This window comes from Rhynchophorus ferrugineus, unplaced genomic scaffold, assembly GCF_030347505.1.
Source record: "Rhynchophorus ferrugineus isolate W39M unplaced genomic scaffold, kcgeb_rfMv2 rfM4, whole genome shotgun sequence".
NCBI lineage: Eukaryota > Metazoa > Arthropoda > Insecta > Coleoptera > Curculionidae > Rhynchophorus > Rhynchophorus ferrugineus.
Genome location: NW_027472583.1, coordinates 34,940,132 through 34,960,252, shown reverse-complemented (window position 1 = coordinate 34,960,252; position 20,121 = coordinate 34,940,132). Strand labels below are relative to the sequence as shown.

At 30.3% G+C, this 20,121-nt stretch overlaps 1 protein-coding gene across 2 annotated transcripts in view; it reads right to left on the bottom strand.

Annotated features, from left to right (window-relative positions):
- Positions 1 to 20,121, bottom strand: part of Lac1 (laccase 1) — an 85,064-nt gene that overhangs the window by 35,169 nt on the left and 29,774 nt on the right. For both annotated transcript variants that reach the window (XM_076402095.1, XM_076402094.1), the window contains exons 2-3: positions 6,345 to 6,425; positions 5,880 to 6,139 (exon numbers count right to left, since the gene is read on the bottom strand). In XM_076402095.1, the coding sequence (XP_076258210.1) occupies positions 5,880 to 6,139; positions 6,345 to 6,420 (336 nt within the window). In that variant the 5' untranslated portion in view covers positions 6,421 to 6,425. The remainder of the gene's footprint in view (positions 1 to 5,879; positions 6,140 to 6,344; positions 6,426 to 20,121) is intronic.

Here is a 20,121-nt window from a genome sequence, read left to right as displayed (position 1 = left end):
TCCTAGATCCTTTAAAGTAGCCTCTATTAAGTTTTCATTCAAGCCAAGTGTTTTAATTTTTTCATTTCACATCCCTTGTTTCGTATCTGTTTATCATTCATCAATTCTTAGTTCTATTCATTTTATAAATTCGTTCTGAAATTCTCAAATCTTTACTATTATTATTATTTTGATCCGTTTTTCTATTAACTGTATGTTTTTACGTTTTCCGTAACCATTTTTTGTTTGTACTGCTCTGTTATCATCTTTATTATCTTATTAATTCTTTATTTTCCATCTTTTATCCCCTTATTCGAAATGTTGCTTTATTTTTATTATTTTGTTACAAAATATTTTATTCTTTGTTCTCTACCTAATTATTCTATTATTTCTTCTATATTACTTGTTTCACCTCTTCTATATGCAAATTAACTCGCATTATTTTAAGTGATTATTTACCATGAAAGCGAAAAGCAGCGCCGCTTTGCTACTAGCCAAAACCCCAATAAAACAACTCTAACATACAAGTCAATCAACAGACTAAGTAAGAGCGCTATACAATTGAGCCTAAACTGAAAAAACTGATCTACAGTAGATCAAGAGTTGAAGTGACGTTGAAATTATTTTCATCGAGATGTTCGAATTGATACATAAAACATGCCTATATATTATTAGCATTAAAATCAGGAGGAAACCTTTCACTACTGGATTTTCCGACACGTTGTTCTTAATTATATCATAGGTAATATCTTATGGGTTGGGGTTTTTTGTGAATGGAAAAAAAGAGAAACACGTGAATTAATGGCCATGCTGTATGAATGCTAAAATGTGTGACATAATGGAAACTTATGAAAATACAAAGGACTAACTAACGAGGGATTTAACGGATTTTAACAGGTAATTGTTCCTTCTGAATTTTAAATATCATTGAAAGTAATTATACTTCAGTATAGTTTAGTTTCACTTTTTCTATTTCTTATGTAGTAGGCTATATAATTTTAAAACTTTAAGTATTTACCAATTGAAAACGATCAAAAATCAAAAAATATTTACTATTTCAGAAAAAGGGACAGAAATTATTAAAATTGACAACCATATCTTTATAAGGATATAAAATTAATAATCCATTAATGTCCCTTCCTATCAACATAACTACACTTAGTAACAGAATTGTCATAAATATTTACCAAACAATTCACAAAAAGCAAAAACAAAAACACCTAAATCCATGCAATACAACTAATTAATGCTAAACGTTTAGGCTACAGTTATTTCTATAATCTTTATTACTGTTGAAAACACGTTAATCTTGCCATAAAAAGAAATTTCTACTCGGAGCTTAACTGCCCAAAATCCTCGCATAATAGTACTATTATTAACAAAACATAAACTGGAAAACGCATGTTTGAAGATGACTTTACATCTATTACAACTGCCGGTTGTAGACATATGCAGTAACAGTTTGATTTCGTTTTAGCGAAAAGCGAAAGCTCGTAATACTACACTTTATGATCATGAAAATTCCATTTTGGTATCTTTATAGATGGCTCTCCTAGACTAACCCATAACTATATACGCTTGGGATTGTCTTAGTAGACCCAGTTTTCACCACCAATCACAATATGCTACAGAAAAATCTCCTTACTTGCCTACCAAGCGATGAAACTGAGCTGTTGAAATAGTTCGAAATGGCGTTTCCAGTCAATCCGTCTAATGAACATATTCCCTGTTTTACATATGCCCTAATGCTTGTAAACGATTGGAAACAGTTGGTTCATGAAGTGTTAAACTTAAAATGCTTTCAGAATTATATTGACCCTCCAGGTTGTTTTTTGTCTGGGTTATAAGCTTCTAAAAGTGTTTTATTGCTTTCAGCACCAGATTTCTTCAAATCAAACAATAAAAATAATGAATGTCGAAAATGCAATTTTAAACATTCCATTACTAACGTCTGTGTTCACTGAATAACTCAACAATACTAAATAGATTATAATAAACTGTTATAATGTTTACTAAAGAATTTACTTAGTTGTAATATGAAATATCCTGTTCTTTTATGGAGAATCAAAGCCATTGAATTTAGCAATTAGGTTAGTTTTTGAAAGAGTTGCTTAAATCAATAATTTAATATATTGATATAATGATGAAGACAATTGAATTGATATAATCGATTGACAATGATTGATATCACTGACCAATATACATACAAGTACCTTATAACTTACTAAAGTCTACTAATCATTTCAATTAATGAATCCAGTGTTTTATTCAAAATATTATCCATCATTAGTAAATCGTGCAAAAACTATATACAGAAGAATGCTACATATTTCTAGGCTGATCACCCAATTTCGTACAAAATGGTGCTTTAATAAAACACGCCATATTCATAGATCGAAGTAATCAAAATTATAAAAGTCCTGCTGTACACTAGGGCTTTTCAATTTCATGTATATTCCACGAATTGCGCAAGATTTAGTCAAAATATTTGGCTGGTTCTCTCATTAATAAGTGATACTTAATGTTATTAACTTATTTGTACATATAATATAAATGTATACATTAGAAATGTGTCTAAAATTAATAGTTTAATTTCGAAAACCATGAATTAAATTGGTACTACTAAGCATAGATAACACTAGAACAACTTTTAATAGCAGTAAATGTCAATCAAAAAGCTATAAATCTAAAAATCTCAAACTAACTTGATAAATAAAAAAATAACCTAACAAAAGAAATAATATATGATCAGGAAATTTAAATGATGATGATGTCATAGTTACTTCTAATATACATAATAATACGTAATAAGAACTACCTTAGAAATGACTGATATTATTTATATATCAAAAATGGATAAGCCCTTCCAAAATACAAACATGACTCTTCTTTTATTCTTTTATATACCAACATGTAATAAATAGAGATATTATATTTTAAAACCAATTTAATACCCTCAATGCTTTTTATATTCATTTATATCCAATACAAACATAAAGAGGAATGTGTTCATCTGAAGAGCATATCTTCATTGATCTAACACTTAATCTAACATCATATTCCAACATACATAAGCTTATGGGCGTGTAAACTTTCAACAACTTTCGATCAAAATAAAAGCCAACGAAGATCGTCAAGAAGATATTGCAGATTAAATATTAGTCCCGCAACAAACTTGGAGAGCCTACTCAGCAGGAAACTAAAGATAATCAGTTTATCATCATCATATTCCAACATACATAAGCTTATGGGTGTGTAAACTTTCAACAACTTTTGTAAAAGCCAACGAAGATCATCAAGAAGATATTGCAGATTAAATATTAGTCCCGCAACGAACTTGGAGAGCGTACTCAGCAGAAAACTAAAGATAATCAGTTTATCATCATCATATTCCAACATACATAAGCTTATGGGTGTGTAAACTTTCAACAACTTTCGTAAAAGCCAACGAAGATCGTCAAGAAGATATTGCAGATTAAATATTAGTTCCGCAACGAACTTGGAGAGCCTACTCAGCAGGAAACTAAAGATAATCAGTTTATCATCATCATATTCCAACATACATAAGCTTATGGGTGTGTAAACTTTCAACAACTTTCGTAAAAGCCAACGAAGATCGTCAAGAAGACATTGCAGATTAAATATTAGTTCCGCAACGAACTTGGAGAGCCTACTCAGCAGGAAACTAAAGATAATCAGTTTATCATCATCATATTCCAACATACATAAGCTTATGGGTGTGTAAACTTTCAACAACTTTCGTAAAAGCCAACGAAGATCGTCAAGAAGATATTGCAGATTAAATATTAGTTCCGCAACGAACTTGGAGAGCCTACTCAGCAGGAAACTAAAGATAATCAGTTTATCATCATCATATTCCAACATACATAAGCTTATGGGTGTGTAAACTTTCAACAACTTTCGTAAAAGCCAACGAAGATCGTCAAGAAGATATTGCAGATTAAATATTAGTTCCGCAACGAACTTGGAGAGCCTACTCAGCAGGAAACTAAAGATAATCAGTTTATCATCATCATATTCCAACATACATAAGCTTATGGGTGTGTAAACTTTCAACAACTTTCGTAAAAGCCAACGAAGATCGTCAAGAAGATATTGCAGATTAAATATTAGTTCCGCAACGAACTTGGAGAGCCTACTCAGCAGGAAACTAAAGATAATCAGTTTATTGTTATCAAATACTGGATATATCTGAGTATCCAGTTGTAATCTGACTGGACCCACGACTTGAATTCACGACTAAACCATATGTTGCGAAATGTATTAAAATTACGAAAAACTCACCAGACTTCGATCTAATTACCACTTCGAAAGATAAGATTACTTTAATTATTCACTATATTCAGTTTGTCTCGTAGAATTCATATATTCTCAGGAAAATCTCAAAACAGTATAAAGAGCAAAATTATTTTTTTGATTAAGTGAGACACCTTGTAACTTACTATTTCAGATGATAACACGCAATTTTTAATAATACAGTAATTCCTCGTTAGACGCGGATTCGCGAAACGCGGTTTTGCTTTTTTAGGTTTAAGGCAGTTAAGGTCCTTTTAACTTTCCTGTTTTATTATAATGCCTCAGGTGATTTTATGGTGAAGCCAATGCCTGTTTACAAATCATTAAATTCACGGCCCTTTAAAAATAAAAATAAGGAATATCTGCTTGTGTTTTAGAGAACAAATCCTAATGCTTTGGTTACGATGACGCTATTTACAGACTGGTTTACTAATTGTTTTGTGCCTAGTGTTAAACATTATTTGGCCTCAAAGTCACTACTGTACTTTTGATAATTGACAATGCGCCCGGACATCCGGAGACCTTAAATTTAATCGACCTCAATGTGAAAATACAATGTTTACCTCCCAACATAATTTGGCTTCTGTAACCATTAGATCAGGGCATAATAGCAACATTTAAACGATATTGTCTATATATATTATCTTTCAGTCACATCTTGCATGGAAGCAGATTATTCGTTGACCGTTACCGAAAGTTGAAAACAAATAATATTGCCCAGTTCATAACCATTATTAAAAATGCAGAGAGCAACTTAAGACCATCAACTATAACGGAATGCTGGTAGTAGCTAACTTTTTACAAGTTACGCCACAAATACATGAAGAAGGTTTTGAAGATCTTCGCCGACAGACGTTGAAGAAGTTTTAGCCTGTAATGACAATGAACTCACAGAAGAGGAACTCGTTAAAAATTTGGAAAGCAACACAAATAATTAATCAAATGATGAAGATGAAACTTCTCAAAACTCCTCTGGAAAATCAACTACGTCTTTAATTTTAGACAAAATAAATAAGATTTTGTGATCTGCTTATCAACTGTAGGGTTTGGTTTTGGACCTAGTTCCTTCACTGGAAATAAGCATGAAGATTAATAATATTCTAGGTATAATTACAACCGTTCAAAGAAGAGCTGAAAGACATTAAGAAAATAATATAACAGCCAATAATTATTTTATTATTTTAAAAATAAACTTTGTTTTGTTATATTTATATTTTCTAAATACATATAAATGCATATGACTTGCGTACTTGCGTATTATATATAAAATATAAGTGAAAATAAATTTTATATGTACATAAATTTTTCTTCATTAATGAATAGACAAATAAATTCAACTATAAACCTAACAAAATCACATGCTTTTCTCCTTTTAATCTCTACATATATAGATCCCTTATCAACCACGGTTTTACCAACCGCTGCCATCTTATAGGAACCTAACCTCCACGAATAACGAGGGATTACTGTATTTTACATGAAACGTCATTATTTTATCAAACAACAGTTATTCAATAAATAAAACAGACTAATATCACTCATTTAACACTTAACGATATTTACCTTTTTTTTTAAGTACTTACTTCTATAGTAGGCCCTGGTAGTTTGCGGTTGACAACAACCACTGCCCTCTCGTGACCGTCTCCCGGAATACAGTCTTTTCGAAAACAATCGGTGACATTTCGAGGGCAATCGTGACAAGCTTTCGTCATAGTATAATAGTTTTCCACTTGGAAAGTGTAGCGGCATATCATTGGGGATGCGTTCGAGACACACGTACGCCTACAGGGATGCTCATCCTCGAGCAGCACGTATTCGTAGTGAAGCGACGTGGAATTTTCACCTGTAAATTGTGTTATTCAAATTTTAACGGGAATAGCGCATCCGGCCTGTTTCCTCTATAATAGGCCGACGGACAATTTAAATTATAATTTATCAATTACGCGGTTTATAGTAATTTTACGCTAAAATAGGCCATTGAAAAACGGTCTCGTGTTTTAATTAATAAATCGTTGAACTTTAAACGGAATAATGTACACAGAACTTACCTAGGATGTAGTTTATTTTGTTCAGGATCAGGAATAATAAAAAGGTGCAAACATAGGCAGATAGATTGAAGGCCATGGCATCTGGAAAAAAAATTCGATTAAGTTTTGTATAAAACTCTCGTGTAGAGTATTTGAAAAATGTTAAATAAAACAAGAAGAGGATAATTTATGCAGCCAAATAACATATCAGAGCTCTAACCAATTCTTCATATATTTTTAACGTATAAGTTAACGTATGATCTTCAACTCCTTTACCGAAGTATCAACCGTCGCAAAATGCCTTTCCAAACTAACACTTTGGCTTCGAAGAGAACAAAAAATCACACGAAGCTATAACAGATGAATACGGTGGTCGCACAGTCTGTTTTGTCAAGTTTTTTTGAACAATTTTAAATTCATTCAGAACAAATCAATGGTTTCATAGACAAAACATTTGTAAACATTTTAAATACGATTTCAATTCTAATATAACAATTTTTAAGCACCTAATTCTTGACTTTCTCTATATTTCTAGTATTTGTAGTCATTAAAAGCCTTGCATTATAAATATTAAAGATATCTCATAAGTTTAATTAACAATAACAAAAGATATCAATACAATAAGCGCCTTTAAATTTCATGTAACAACTCAATTTACAGAAAAATAAATCGCACCATTATATTTTGCACACATCTTATAATAATAAATTTCTGCTGCATTCCAAAGTTTTAAGATATCATAATTCTTTTACAGACAAAGGAAAAGCTTCTGTCTTACTGGAAAAATGGAATTACCCCCAAATAGAGAAAAGCAACTTCAAGGGTCAAAAAATTCTAGAACAGTATATATCCTAAAGAAATCTGTTTTTAGGATAAAAAATTATAAAAATCATAACTCAGCTAAAGCAATTACCGCTCGGACTACACGTGCTTCTTAAAATCCATGAACTTTCCATCTCTACTCATCCAACTGTCATCAATATCGGACTCAGCCTAAATGTAACTAAATCTTGCTAAATATCTAACTAAACCTACTCAAAAACTATATCAGATGTCCTTTGAACATTTCGATTAAATATTTTGGAAAGTTAATATAAAGAAAATAAGAATGACAAGTTTGTCATTTGGAACTATGGAATGAACTCAACTTAATTCGCCTGTATTCTCAACGTCCAAAAATCCAATTCGCCATGGTTCAATCTCCAATAATTCCGATATACACTTCTAAAACAATCTAGTTAGACGAATGGACAATAGTCAATTAGGATATAAAGTTTACAGGAATCCAACTCCAATCAAACATACACACAGATACCTTCAAGCAACGTCACATCATCGCCCATCCAAAAAATTATTCGTCGTGAATTCCTTAATTTATATCTGATAAATTAAAGAATTCACGACGCCTCCATCACATCCAAATCAGATTTTTTAGAAAATAAACTTATCATCTCAAAGCTGTCTTTCGTCAAAATTGATACGGCTTCTTCAAGGAATAACAGACCTCATTGGAATAGTACTGAAGAAACACAACATCAAAGTTATATAGAAATCACACACCAAGATGTATCAGACGCTTCCTAAGCCCAAAATTAAGGGATCCACTAAAGATGTCAGGTTTAACACGGTATTCTGTGAGTTCCTGCAGCGGCCTAGTAATCCTTGACTGAACATTAAATGAGTAGTTGCGATAACATTCAGTTCAACAATAACAATATCGAGGTTTTAGTTACTATACAAGGTTATTTCGAGAAAAAATATCCAGAAGATTTTTATATTTTCATCACTACTATAATCTCAATAACGACCGGGGCTGTAAGACCAAACCTCTGGGGTACCGTCCTCCTGTTTTTTATTCAATGAACCACGAAAAGTGCCCAACACTTATTATTTTAGGATAAAATAACTTCAATACAATCTATAATGAATACGAAACGTAAACTATTTTCAATCAGTTAACGTGTCTTCAATCTAAAGGACAATAATTCTTATAAATTTTCGATCAGCATTCGATTGCCTTCATTTACTCTAACTATCTCGATATGATAATCGACTCAATCATAATCGAGCTATATAATGACGATATGGCTCGCGCTTTTCTGTATCATAACTTTTTTTTCCGATGATGTAAATATCATTATTATATCACGTGAGATTTTGAAAATTAATCTATGATCACCTAAGAAACCAAGAAATTCAGCATTGGTGTAAACATCACTCAGGTCAACCAACAAATCAACTTTAAAAGCCAACACTGTTGTGGTATAAATTATTGTATTGATGAATTTATATTACAACTAAACCTAGATCAAACGAATCTCAGAAAATAGGAATCAACATAAGATAAATTAACATTTACAGCAGCAGAGCATTTTAAGGATCAGGCAAACCCAACGAAGCAGCAGTTAAACTTCAAGCTACAACACCGTTAAATTGGAATTAAAATTAGTAAATCATCCATCATTTATAATCAGTATCAGCAATATAACATCTGTATTTATGTGATTCCTTGAAAACTTGATAAATTATACAAAAGTATATTCAGCATCTATATTACCTCTTTAAATTTTTATATAACCATTTACACTATTTCTTCAGTATTCGAATATAATTGTTTTTATGCAAGTATGTAGCCAATTTTATGAGTTATGGTAATACTAGAACAGTTGAAGCTATTCGACAATTCTATTATATTAAATTAAATATCATTTAAACGTAATTATTTCATGAAGCGTGTTACAACAACACAAAAACAATTAAATCGTGAACATTTTTGTACGATGATCCAAACAAGATAGGTATGCATCAACTTACTACCTCCTCTGGCGAGAAAGAACAATTAATTTATTAATTTATCACGAAAATTAATTTTATTATAATTGCTGATATAAATATTTTAATTAAAGTATTGAAACTAGTCCAAAATGATTTGCTCTAAGAGAAAACATTAATACTAATATTACAAAACGATCTTGTCACATATTATACGAATAGGGCAATATTAGACATTAGTAACACTAACATCTATAAAATATTGCCTGATTATACTCTGAAAAGGATATATATTCGCATTAGATGTCACAAATTCTTTAAAAAGTCCTTTAGACAGCTTTACAGTAATGGCCTTACTTCAAAAAATCAGAAAAACAACAGAAATAACAGCTAGTTTAAATGCATTAGAAACTGTATAAGTTCATGAATGAGAAGATTTTTTTTAATGAAGCACTTTATAATCACTTATTCATATATTTTTAAAAATACTGGGCATAAAATATAAATAGTGCTTCTGGCATAAACCGATATATAAGGACCGGTACTAATTTCTTGTCCAAAAAAATTATAATGAAATAATATATTTAATGTTAATTTTATTGCATTATCTTTTTTAGTTTAATTGAAAACAGTAGATTAAATTACGTCGTATACATTTGAATAAGCAAATATTATAATTTTAAAAACAAGTCATTTGATGATTCTTTCCACGTGACCGAATTTAGAAACCCAAATATAAAGATTTATATATTTATGTAAATACAAGTTACCTCGAAAAAGTAGTAACAAATCGGCAATATGTCACAAAGTTTCCAATGTCTAATGCGAATGTATATGCAAGTTTAATTTCATTACGAAATAGTAGATTCCTATTTAAAACATTTATCACTCATTAGTATATTAGTCATACATTTGTTTTAGATAAATTGATGTTTGTTTATTAGGCGTAGAAAAAGAAGTTTTGCGTATAACAAGAGAAAATACCAACAGCTAAGTGTTGTAATTTCTTGATTTAATGCATCATATTACATGGCATCTAGCAACAACATAACCGTCAAATGTTAACGATTTTCCATCACCATCACTTTTTTTTGTGTGTTTTATGCATGTCTGATGAGTACACTAGGTGCATCAGAATTTCTCATATAAACGGGAAAGCATTGTCATGCAAGACCAGGGCTTTACGCCTGATACTCGCTATTGCTGGTCTTTTTGCAACAATACGTCATTCATTTTTTTCAATAATTGTCAGTAAATACCTGCAGTAAAAGTTTTATTCGGTTTTAGTAGCTTGCAGTGCACTACACCTTGTTGATTCCACCATATGTATAGCAAAACTTTATGGCGATAAATATTCTGCTTCGACGTCGATAAGGATGCTCCTTCTGGACCAACCCATAATGGCTTTTGAGCTTCAAACTGATGCAATTAATCCACTTCTATCAGTCACAATACGCCATAGAAAAATCTTCTTTTTGATTGGCAAGCAATGAAACTACAATGTCAAAATGTTTCGAATTTCGAATTCGAATGTCGAATGTATTAGTCAATTCAGGCATAGTCATTTAATTACTTTTCCATAAAATAATTGCGTATAAACGCCTCAAAATAATTTTTAATCAACTTGCAAGCTGCCTGAAAGTTTTTGGGAGCTACCGCTAGATTTTCATCCAATAAGTATTGCAATTGTCTTCTAACAATTAAGAAATCCTTTGTCATTGACATTTAAATCACATAATTAATCAATGAAAAATATTTCATGTGTTTCGGCAGCTTCTCAAGTCAAAGTGCAATTTTGAGCGTTCTATCATTAACGTCCCTATACACTGAATAAGCCAATATTAGTAAATAGAGGACTGTTACTTTATATAACAAAATGTCAAATAATCCATAAATTTTAAAAATTAGATTACGTTGTTTAACACTTTACATTGATACTTTTCACCAACAGATAGTAGATAACATTGCTTTATAGCTTACTAATTGTTTCAGTGAATTAATTAATAGCTATGTGAAGTTTTAAACTAACTGCAAATTAATTTGGTTAAAATGTTAACAAAAAAATTGGGCATGTGTGTTACATCAGGAATTTATCCAACTACTTGTTCAAATATTTATGCTATAAAAGTTAGCACCTAATAAATACATATTTCTTTCGGCTGTATCTATCTTAACATATACGATCCATATCATCACAAACTTAATCCTTTATCAATGCACTATTTCAATACAAGATTTGAACGCAAATTAATATCTAAGCCAATAGATATATATTTTGTCTAATAAGCTATTTTTTCTTTATTTTTAGTAAAGAGATTATTTATAAATATTTTCTATGACTGGCAATCATAAGACAATAAAGAGAAAAAAACTAAATAATATATGTGAAATATTAATTCATATCGTTTAATAAGATATTTTGTAGGTAGTGTAACATTTGTGGCGACTACTATGACACAATAAACTACATAACATGTACCCGCAAGGACTCCTGTGACTATGTGAATTGATCTCAAATAAATAATTAAAAAGTGACCCTTGAGTGCTCTCGTTTGACCCTCAAGAATAAGGAGTGGTAGTAGCAAATCAAGTAAAGAATGACAATTCATTCTTTAAACATTCCCTTTTACACTGGAATAATCTGTTCCCCACAATACTCCTATTATTAAGCGTTCATTTGAATACATTTTATTTTATTAGTAGGTAAATGACAAAAAGGTATATTTACCGTATATGTGGTATATTGTTATGAAAAAAATATCAAATAAACTCTTTCATGATTATGATTAATTATCCTAAATATTTGCATACACATTTTTGAGAATCACAAAATTAGAATTTCGATTACCAATAAACGTATAGGTTTAACCAAATATTAACCACAAATAAATAGTAAACCCTCCGTCATCCGTTACACGAATAAAAGTTCCATTTCCTACTTGACCGTGTTATTAAGTGCTATATGTTAATGTGTCGTTCTGAGAAATATTTTATTCTTCCTTGGCGATGGTTTTTACGTCGAATGATAAAAGGAAGGAAGTTCTCTTACGCTCTCTTACAAATTGAAATCCAAAAACATTGAGAAACGTTTATTTTTAAAATATGACCTACACCAATCGCATGACATTGTCTGACAGACATCAAATATTTAATCGGATCAATATGTTGTGATCCAATATTAACAGCTCAAACCATAATAAATAATAGATATGATAATTAATTTTGAAAAACTTCTTTGTGAAAATTAGACATAATTACTCGAATTTGTATGTGTACAGATCTTATTTATACATTATTTAAATAATTTCGTGTTAATATTATATATATATATATATATATATATATATATATATATATACATATATATATATATATATATATATATATATATATATATATATATATATATATATATATATATATATATATATATATATATATATATATATATAATATGTATCTATGCTATGAGATTTCCTTATGTAATTATAAATCATTAAAAATTCCAAATAAGTTGTGTATTTTCGCTCAAATGCATAAAAATATGTATAGTTTAAGCGTAGGTAATTTATTCACAGAATAAAAACCATTCTAATGTATTTACTATTTTAATCACCTTTTTTTACTTACTAAGGTAATTCGATACCATACCGGACATACTTTTTCATTGCACAAAGGTGCTAAATGTTTAAGAATATCAACAATCATCATAAAATGTACAAATCTTGAGAAAATTAAAGTTACAGAAATTCCTTGTCAGAATTTTCAATAAGCTAAATATTTTAATAAATTCAAAGGAGGTGAATCATCCTCTAGATACCTCTATCTCTCAAAGTAAACATACTGCAAAATTAATTTATTTGGTATATTCAGTACTTTATAAGTTATAATTATCTACTATATATTAAGCTAATTTTAACATACCTGTGGGAGTACAGGAAATGTTTTGTATTGCGAGAATATATAAAATAATTGGGAGGAAAATATTATGATGCAAATCATCAATTTTTACAAATTTATTTTATGAGAAATCCGAATTCGGAAATTGATAGGCATTGTCCAACAATACACTCCAATAGTGACACGAACTATTGTCCAAAAATCACAAGCGTTTTCAAAAATTTCAAAGTATTACTGGATCGGATCCCATCTAAAAGCCATATTATGTTATCAAATCTAACAAAACACCTACCGATATGCTCGCGAGAGGTTTAATTCACTGACTATTGACGAAGCTATTGCTATTGTGTTGCTAAACAAACACACATTGTATGAATGTGATTTTAAAAGAATCAAATATTTTTAGATGTTGTTTTATCACTACAGTTGTGACTGGGGTTCACCATAATCCCCAACGCAAAAGCACTCACACTGATCACCCAAGAACGATGAGGGTCCTTTTCCATAGTGTATTGAATTATTTGAAAAAAAGAAGAATGTGCGCGATATAGAGTTGGTCTAATAACCTATATTTTTATTGAGATGGTATTTTAGTTCACTAATCTCAAAGGCTTTTAATGTTTAACTCTTAATAACAGATGGACTAAAAGTCCCGGGCCTAAAACATAGATGATGCTAGTTCTATTACATTCACCGCTTTTTCAGTTAGTAATAACCTTCAAAGGAACGCTGTTAAAATTTCATGAAATTCAAGTCACACGTTTGCGAATTATTGATCTAAGAGTGACACTAATTTTGCTATTTTCACAACAAAGGATCAAAAACAATTTCGTGCTTTAAATTTTCGATAAGAAAAGATATTGCGCGATTCAAGCGAAGCAATGGCTTGAAAAATGGTATAAGGACTTCGCTCCATCAAAATTGCTGACTTCAAGCATGGTCGTAGAGTCACTAATAATGCAGGATGCACTGGACATCCAAATGAGGTGGTAATACCAAAAAACATAAAAAAGCCACATAATCGTTTTGAATGATCGAAAAGTGAAGTTGCGTGAATTAACTAACGTTGTAAAAATATCAAAAGGACGTGTTGGTTTTATATTTAATGAGCATTTGACTATATAAGAATGCTGTGTTCAAAGTGGGTGCTGCATTTGCTCACTGTTGACCAAAAACAAGAACGGCCATGTTTACGTTTAGTAACAAACCGTAATTTTTGCGTCGATATGTAACAATGCATGAAATATGAATCCATCACTTCACTCCGGAATCAAAACGATTGTTATCTGAGTGGACAACAACTGGTGAGAGGCCTATTTTGAGGCAAAAATAAATCATTCTACAAAAGCGGTATTGAAATGTTAGAACGGCGCTGGAATGATTGTGTGGCTCTTAACGGAGATTACATTGATTAATAAAGCCAATTTTGAACAAAAAAAACATTTTCTTTGATACGTCCGGGACTTTTCAGCCCATGTGATAAATGCTTGAGGAGTGGCTAGAATCGTGCGTCTCACACATCGTTAATATTAGACTCGCGACTATTTCGTTAATTGACATTAGTCGTAAATTGACGTACATGCTGAAATGAAGATATCGGCGATATAATGTTTTAAACTTAAAATCTAATGCATTATTTCCCTTTATGGAGTGTAAGGAAAATTTTTTGTTGTATTTTTATTGGCCGTATCATTAATTAAAAAATATATTTTATAACGTTTTTCGATGTAATGTTTATCGTCCTTCCAGTTTCTCCTAAGGACACGTTCACACATACTGACCGACGTGTACAAACCTCTAAGCTTTACTCCTTTTGGCTATGTTGTTTGAAGATGACCCTGGGTTTATGATTCTTCAGTATCCAGCTGATGATATTCGTTGAATAAATAATTATATGAATCAAGCCAAGACCATCAATATTTCTTAATTCAAAGGGCAATTCGTAAGTTATTTTTGAACTAACAAAACAAAGTACATAAATAATTTGGATCAGCAGGCGTCAAAACACGTTATAGATAGATTAGTAAGATTCAAATCACTATAACCATTATAATGGTATAATAAAGGTAGTAATAAAGGTCAGTCAGATTGTATTGAACAATACATAACGAAATAAAATAAAAACTCGGATAAACTCGATAACAAATGAAAAATAAGATAACATGTTAAGAAAACATAATAAAACAATATTATATAATTGCTATAATAAAAGTTTACCGAAAAGATTAAATTTATCCTTGCAATTTAAGGTGGGTTAGACTCACGTGAAAAAATCAACAGCAAATCTCTTGCACGATATGCCATCAGAAAATGTTATTTCGAAACGGCGTCCGTTCTATAATGGGTCAAACTTTCAAATGTTATTTTTTGTCAAGTCCCAAAAAGGTCGTTTGATTTCTTTGATATCAGGATGTTGAGCAAGATTCGCACGATTTTTATAACATGTGCAATACTGGTCCTATACGGGGAAACTTTTAACATTTATATAATACTGAAATTAAAATAAGGAATTTAATTAGTCTTTATTGAACCAAATAATTATTTTTGTACATCCGCTCTTTGTTTACCATATTAAGCGACCATAAAAACTGGCGTGAATAATATGGTTATTGGCAAGTATAATTAATTTAAACAAGGGTTAATCGCAAACAAATACTGTTGTTTCAACATCAAGGAGCTTCAAGTGCAGTTTCAAAATCTGGAAGATCTAAAAAACGCAACTCCTTCTGCTGATAAATTAATCAGAATATATTCTCTGGGGTTCCGTTCTGGGTCCAAACCAGACGCATCATAGTTGTGTAGCAAATAGTCACATTAGTTTTAACACTTCATTGTAAATCAAAATATTATTACATTCTGGCACAGTAGTGCCCTTTAAATTCAATATTGGTAGTTTTGTTAGTAACATAGATAGCATATTTATACATTTACCTCACTATTAATAGTGATTTTAAAGAATAATGAGAAAATTAGGAAGTAAAGGTGTTGTAATTTCCACCAGTTTAAAAGAAATAGAGGGCAGATTCGAGGACGCTACCTGGGACATTTTTGCTCGTACTTATTTTAATTTTTTAGATTTTTTATCTTCTTGTTTTGTTCTCTACAGTCCGTTGAAGATACAAGATACAGGGTGTTGAATATTGATGAACATTGTTATTTATCATCGTGTTTATATATATATATATATATATATATATATATATATATATATATATATATATATATATATATATATTATAATAAAACAAACTACATGATACTATTGAATGTATCTATTTTATTTTTATAATTATTATTTTTTAATTTTTTTTTGTTCAAGGCAATTGTTAGAAGGGAAATGGATCTGTAAGATTCAATAACATGTAATTGTGTACCAGGCTTTCATAATCACTTTTCAGTGCGTAAGCCATAATTCAGTCTAAAAGCTGAGTTAAATAGATTGGAAGGCTGTGTTGTGGTTTTCCTAGGCAATTTTTTTAACTTGTGCTAAAGTTGTTGGATCTCAGAAGGGATGCATAAAATATGAACACAAATGTGTTTTCATTAGATCGATTTAAAGACGATTATATAGTAAAAACTATATTCTGGCCAACCGAGAAACCCTTCAAAATGCAAGAAATAAATAAGATAAGCTTGATTGTATATTGCAACAGAGGAAGATCGGTGCCGAGATGGAAGGGGGCAGACGTCCAACTAACATAAGCTATCAAGATCGACTTTTAGAAAAGAGCGATGACAAATTGTTTAAGGATGCTACTGTGACTCTAGAAAAACATTGGCTTGGAGTTCACAATTTCTCTAAGCATATAATACAAAACAAAAATTTACAACAATAAATATTCCAACATGTTATAACAAATTTAATAGAAAACAAATTATACTAATTTTGTGTCGACCAAAATTGATAATAAAAAAGAAATAAAATCATACAACATAAAATATTACTTCAATGTATAACATGTGTAAAAAATGACACATAGAAAATAGAAGGCTTAACTGATAGTGGTGTTTACAACCTTTTAAAAAATGGCCCAAACTAAAGGATCTTTAAGAAAACTCAAGGAAACTCAAGGATCGAATCGAACTACCATTCTCCTAAAGAAATCTTATTTTTAAAAAAAATATCAAAATACTGATGATTTATTACCACCCAACTATACCAACTGCCAACAATTCAAAAACCTTCCATTCGCCTACTCCAAATAGTGAATAACATCTGAGGTCTAATCTTCGATCTAATTAAACCGAACTAAATACCTATTTAAACTTCTCCAACATCAATAGGCATCAATCCGTATCAAATTAGAAACTCTGAATCTCACTGCTATTTTTACAAGCAAAGTTCAGACCTTTCGTGTCAGTAAAACATTATTATTACTTTTGACGTCTCACTTTTTACCAAAATTCAAAACAATGAGCGTCTGGAAAGAATCGAAAAACCAGAAAAAATCTTTGCGTTCATAAAGACAAACGCAACCAGTTTCTGGACAGTTTTATTTCAATGAAAATACAATGATTACTTAATAAGATGCTCACCTTGTATAAAAATGAAGCAGAAATAATAATCTCTGAATTGTGTGTTGAACGAACAAAACAATTTTTAGCAATTTATCAGTAAAATATGGCATACTAATGAACAAAAGAGAAATGTTCCACCTATTATTGGGTCCATGCACCATATTAAAATATTTTACAAGTCAAGCAAGTTTACCTGATTAGACGAAATATTACAAGCCACACTAAGTAAGTTAAGTGAAATTGAGTGAGCTTATACCACACATGGGGTTTTAGAAGGAGGAATCAACATTTCTGGAATCCAACTTAAATGGACAACACAAAAAACTGTTCTATAAAGATAACGTTATCTATCATTCAGCCAACACATGATTCTTTCCAAGCTAGTAAACCTATTCTTTCACAAATTGAGATTCCTTACATGCTTTATTCTTTATATAAGTAAGTTTAAGATATAGTTTAATTTTAGAGTGATCGACACCTAACCTGGAAGAAACACATATTCGCTAAACGAAAACAACCTGATCTTATATTATATCAAATGTATTGGCTCATCGGATGCAAATCAAAGTTATCGTTAGATAACAATGTATTGTTTTATGAGTCTATATTCAAGCCCATTTGGTCATATGAAATCCAATTATGCGATACCGCTAGCAAATCTAATATATCAATCATTCAACGGTTCCAAAATAAAGTGTTGCGTGCCATTGTTGATGCTCCGTACTATGTTTCAAATGAAGTGATACAACGCGATATTCCTCTAGAACCTATAACGAGTGTAATTCAACATGTTTGTGTGAAGTACTTCGAAAGAGTGTCAGTGCATCCCAATGTACTCGTTAATCAGCTAACGTGCGACGTGATATATATATATATATATATATATATATATATATATATATATATATATATGATATTACTTCAATGTAATATATATATATATATATATATATATATATATATATATATATATATATATATAGTCTATAGCAGGTTTCTTCAAATTGAAATTTGTGATTCTTCAAAATCACTTAATTTACAGAAACTCTAGAATCTAATGAGAGTGAGATATTTCGAAGATGGCAAATCAAACAGTTATTAAATGGAATATTAAATGAGAAATCATCCTAACAATAGCTAAATCTGGTCGAAAACATCTTCAGGTATCCTCATTTATTAAAGATATTTTCAAAATATCTTACGAACTTGAATAATGCAATCCTTATATCTGAAATAAACAAATATGCCTACTAATTAATTCATATAAAAATTTAAGAAATATTTCGGAGATGAATAACTTTCAAATAAAATAAGGAAGTAATTATCCAAAGGCTGCTGGTTTATTAATGGACTTGCAGTTCTGAAAACAAAGACCTTCTTAATTTATTGTTTTCAACGAGATTTTTGCAGTTCGCGGAGATGTTTTAATTAATTGGGTAAATATATACTAGATGTTGTCGAGGACATCTTATTTATTATACCAGATTTTTGAGAATACTGGCGGCAATGTTATGCGTAATGACTTGGATTTGAATTAATTTTGTGAATTCAAGGATTTATGGTAAAAATCCGTCTCTACTATTTCCCATCTTTCTTAGAGTATTTCATTTCAGTTGAAAAAATCAACTTTGCCACTTTTCTGCGTTTATAACCACCAGTCTCAGATTAGCCTACAGGCAAATTAAGTAATTACTACTGGAGGCACCAGAAATACCACCAAAAAAAGTGTACTTATAGATGGGACGTAGATTGTTCAAAGTTTAGTCATTGAGTAATCATCTGGTGTGTGCTTCAAATAATCTATATTATATTATATATCTATATATATTTAAATAATTTGATCTTCTTTGATTATAATATTAAATAGATTTTCACGAATTAAAATGGAAAAGCGAGACATTTTAAAATACAATACTTCTTGAACTGATGTGATAAACAATTGGAAGTAGTTCAATGTAAAAACCGTTCAGTATAATTCAGTTTTTTGCAACTTTTTAAGCACCAACCATATAATATGAGAAGTCATAGAAACGTTGTAGGCAACTGTTTCTATGGGGTAATGGTTAAAACGTTAAGCTCACACGCGGGGGTCGCGGCTTTAACTCCCAATGGTGCAGCAACTTATTTGTTTTAGTTTGATTGGAACATTTGTCAAATTACCTATACTAGGTAGCAGACCACAGGACTATGAAACGTTGCTTATTTTCAATTTTAGTTTTTTTCCTCATACGAGACTTTTACTTAGGCTATCCATTAAAATACTTAACAAAATAACTACGTAATTTATTGAGTAAATATCTGACATTGACTTCAAAGTGATTAGTTAGTAATAGTTAAAATAATATTTTGAATTGATAGATTTAGGTAGGTTTTTAGCTAAATTGTGTATATATAGTAGAATATAAAATACAAATAGGTTAAATAAGATTCTTGTTTATTTTTACTTAGTTATTACGATTATTATGTACATATATTATTGTAAAACGATTTTTTTTTGTGTGTTAAAAATCTAAGTATACAATTATGATACTTTTTAGTGAGTTCCTTATTTATTTTTTGAAGTCGGTTCAACTCTTTTGTTAAAAATATTTTATTGGAAACTTGCATA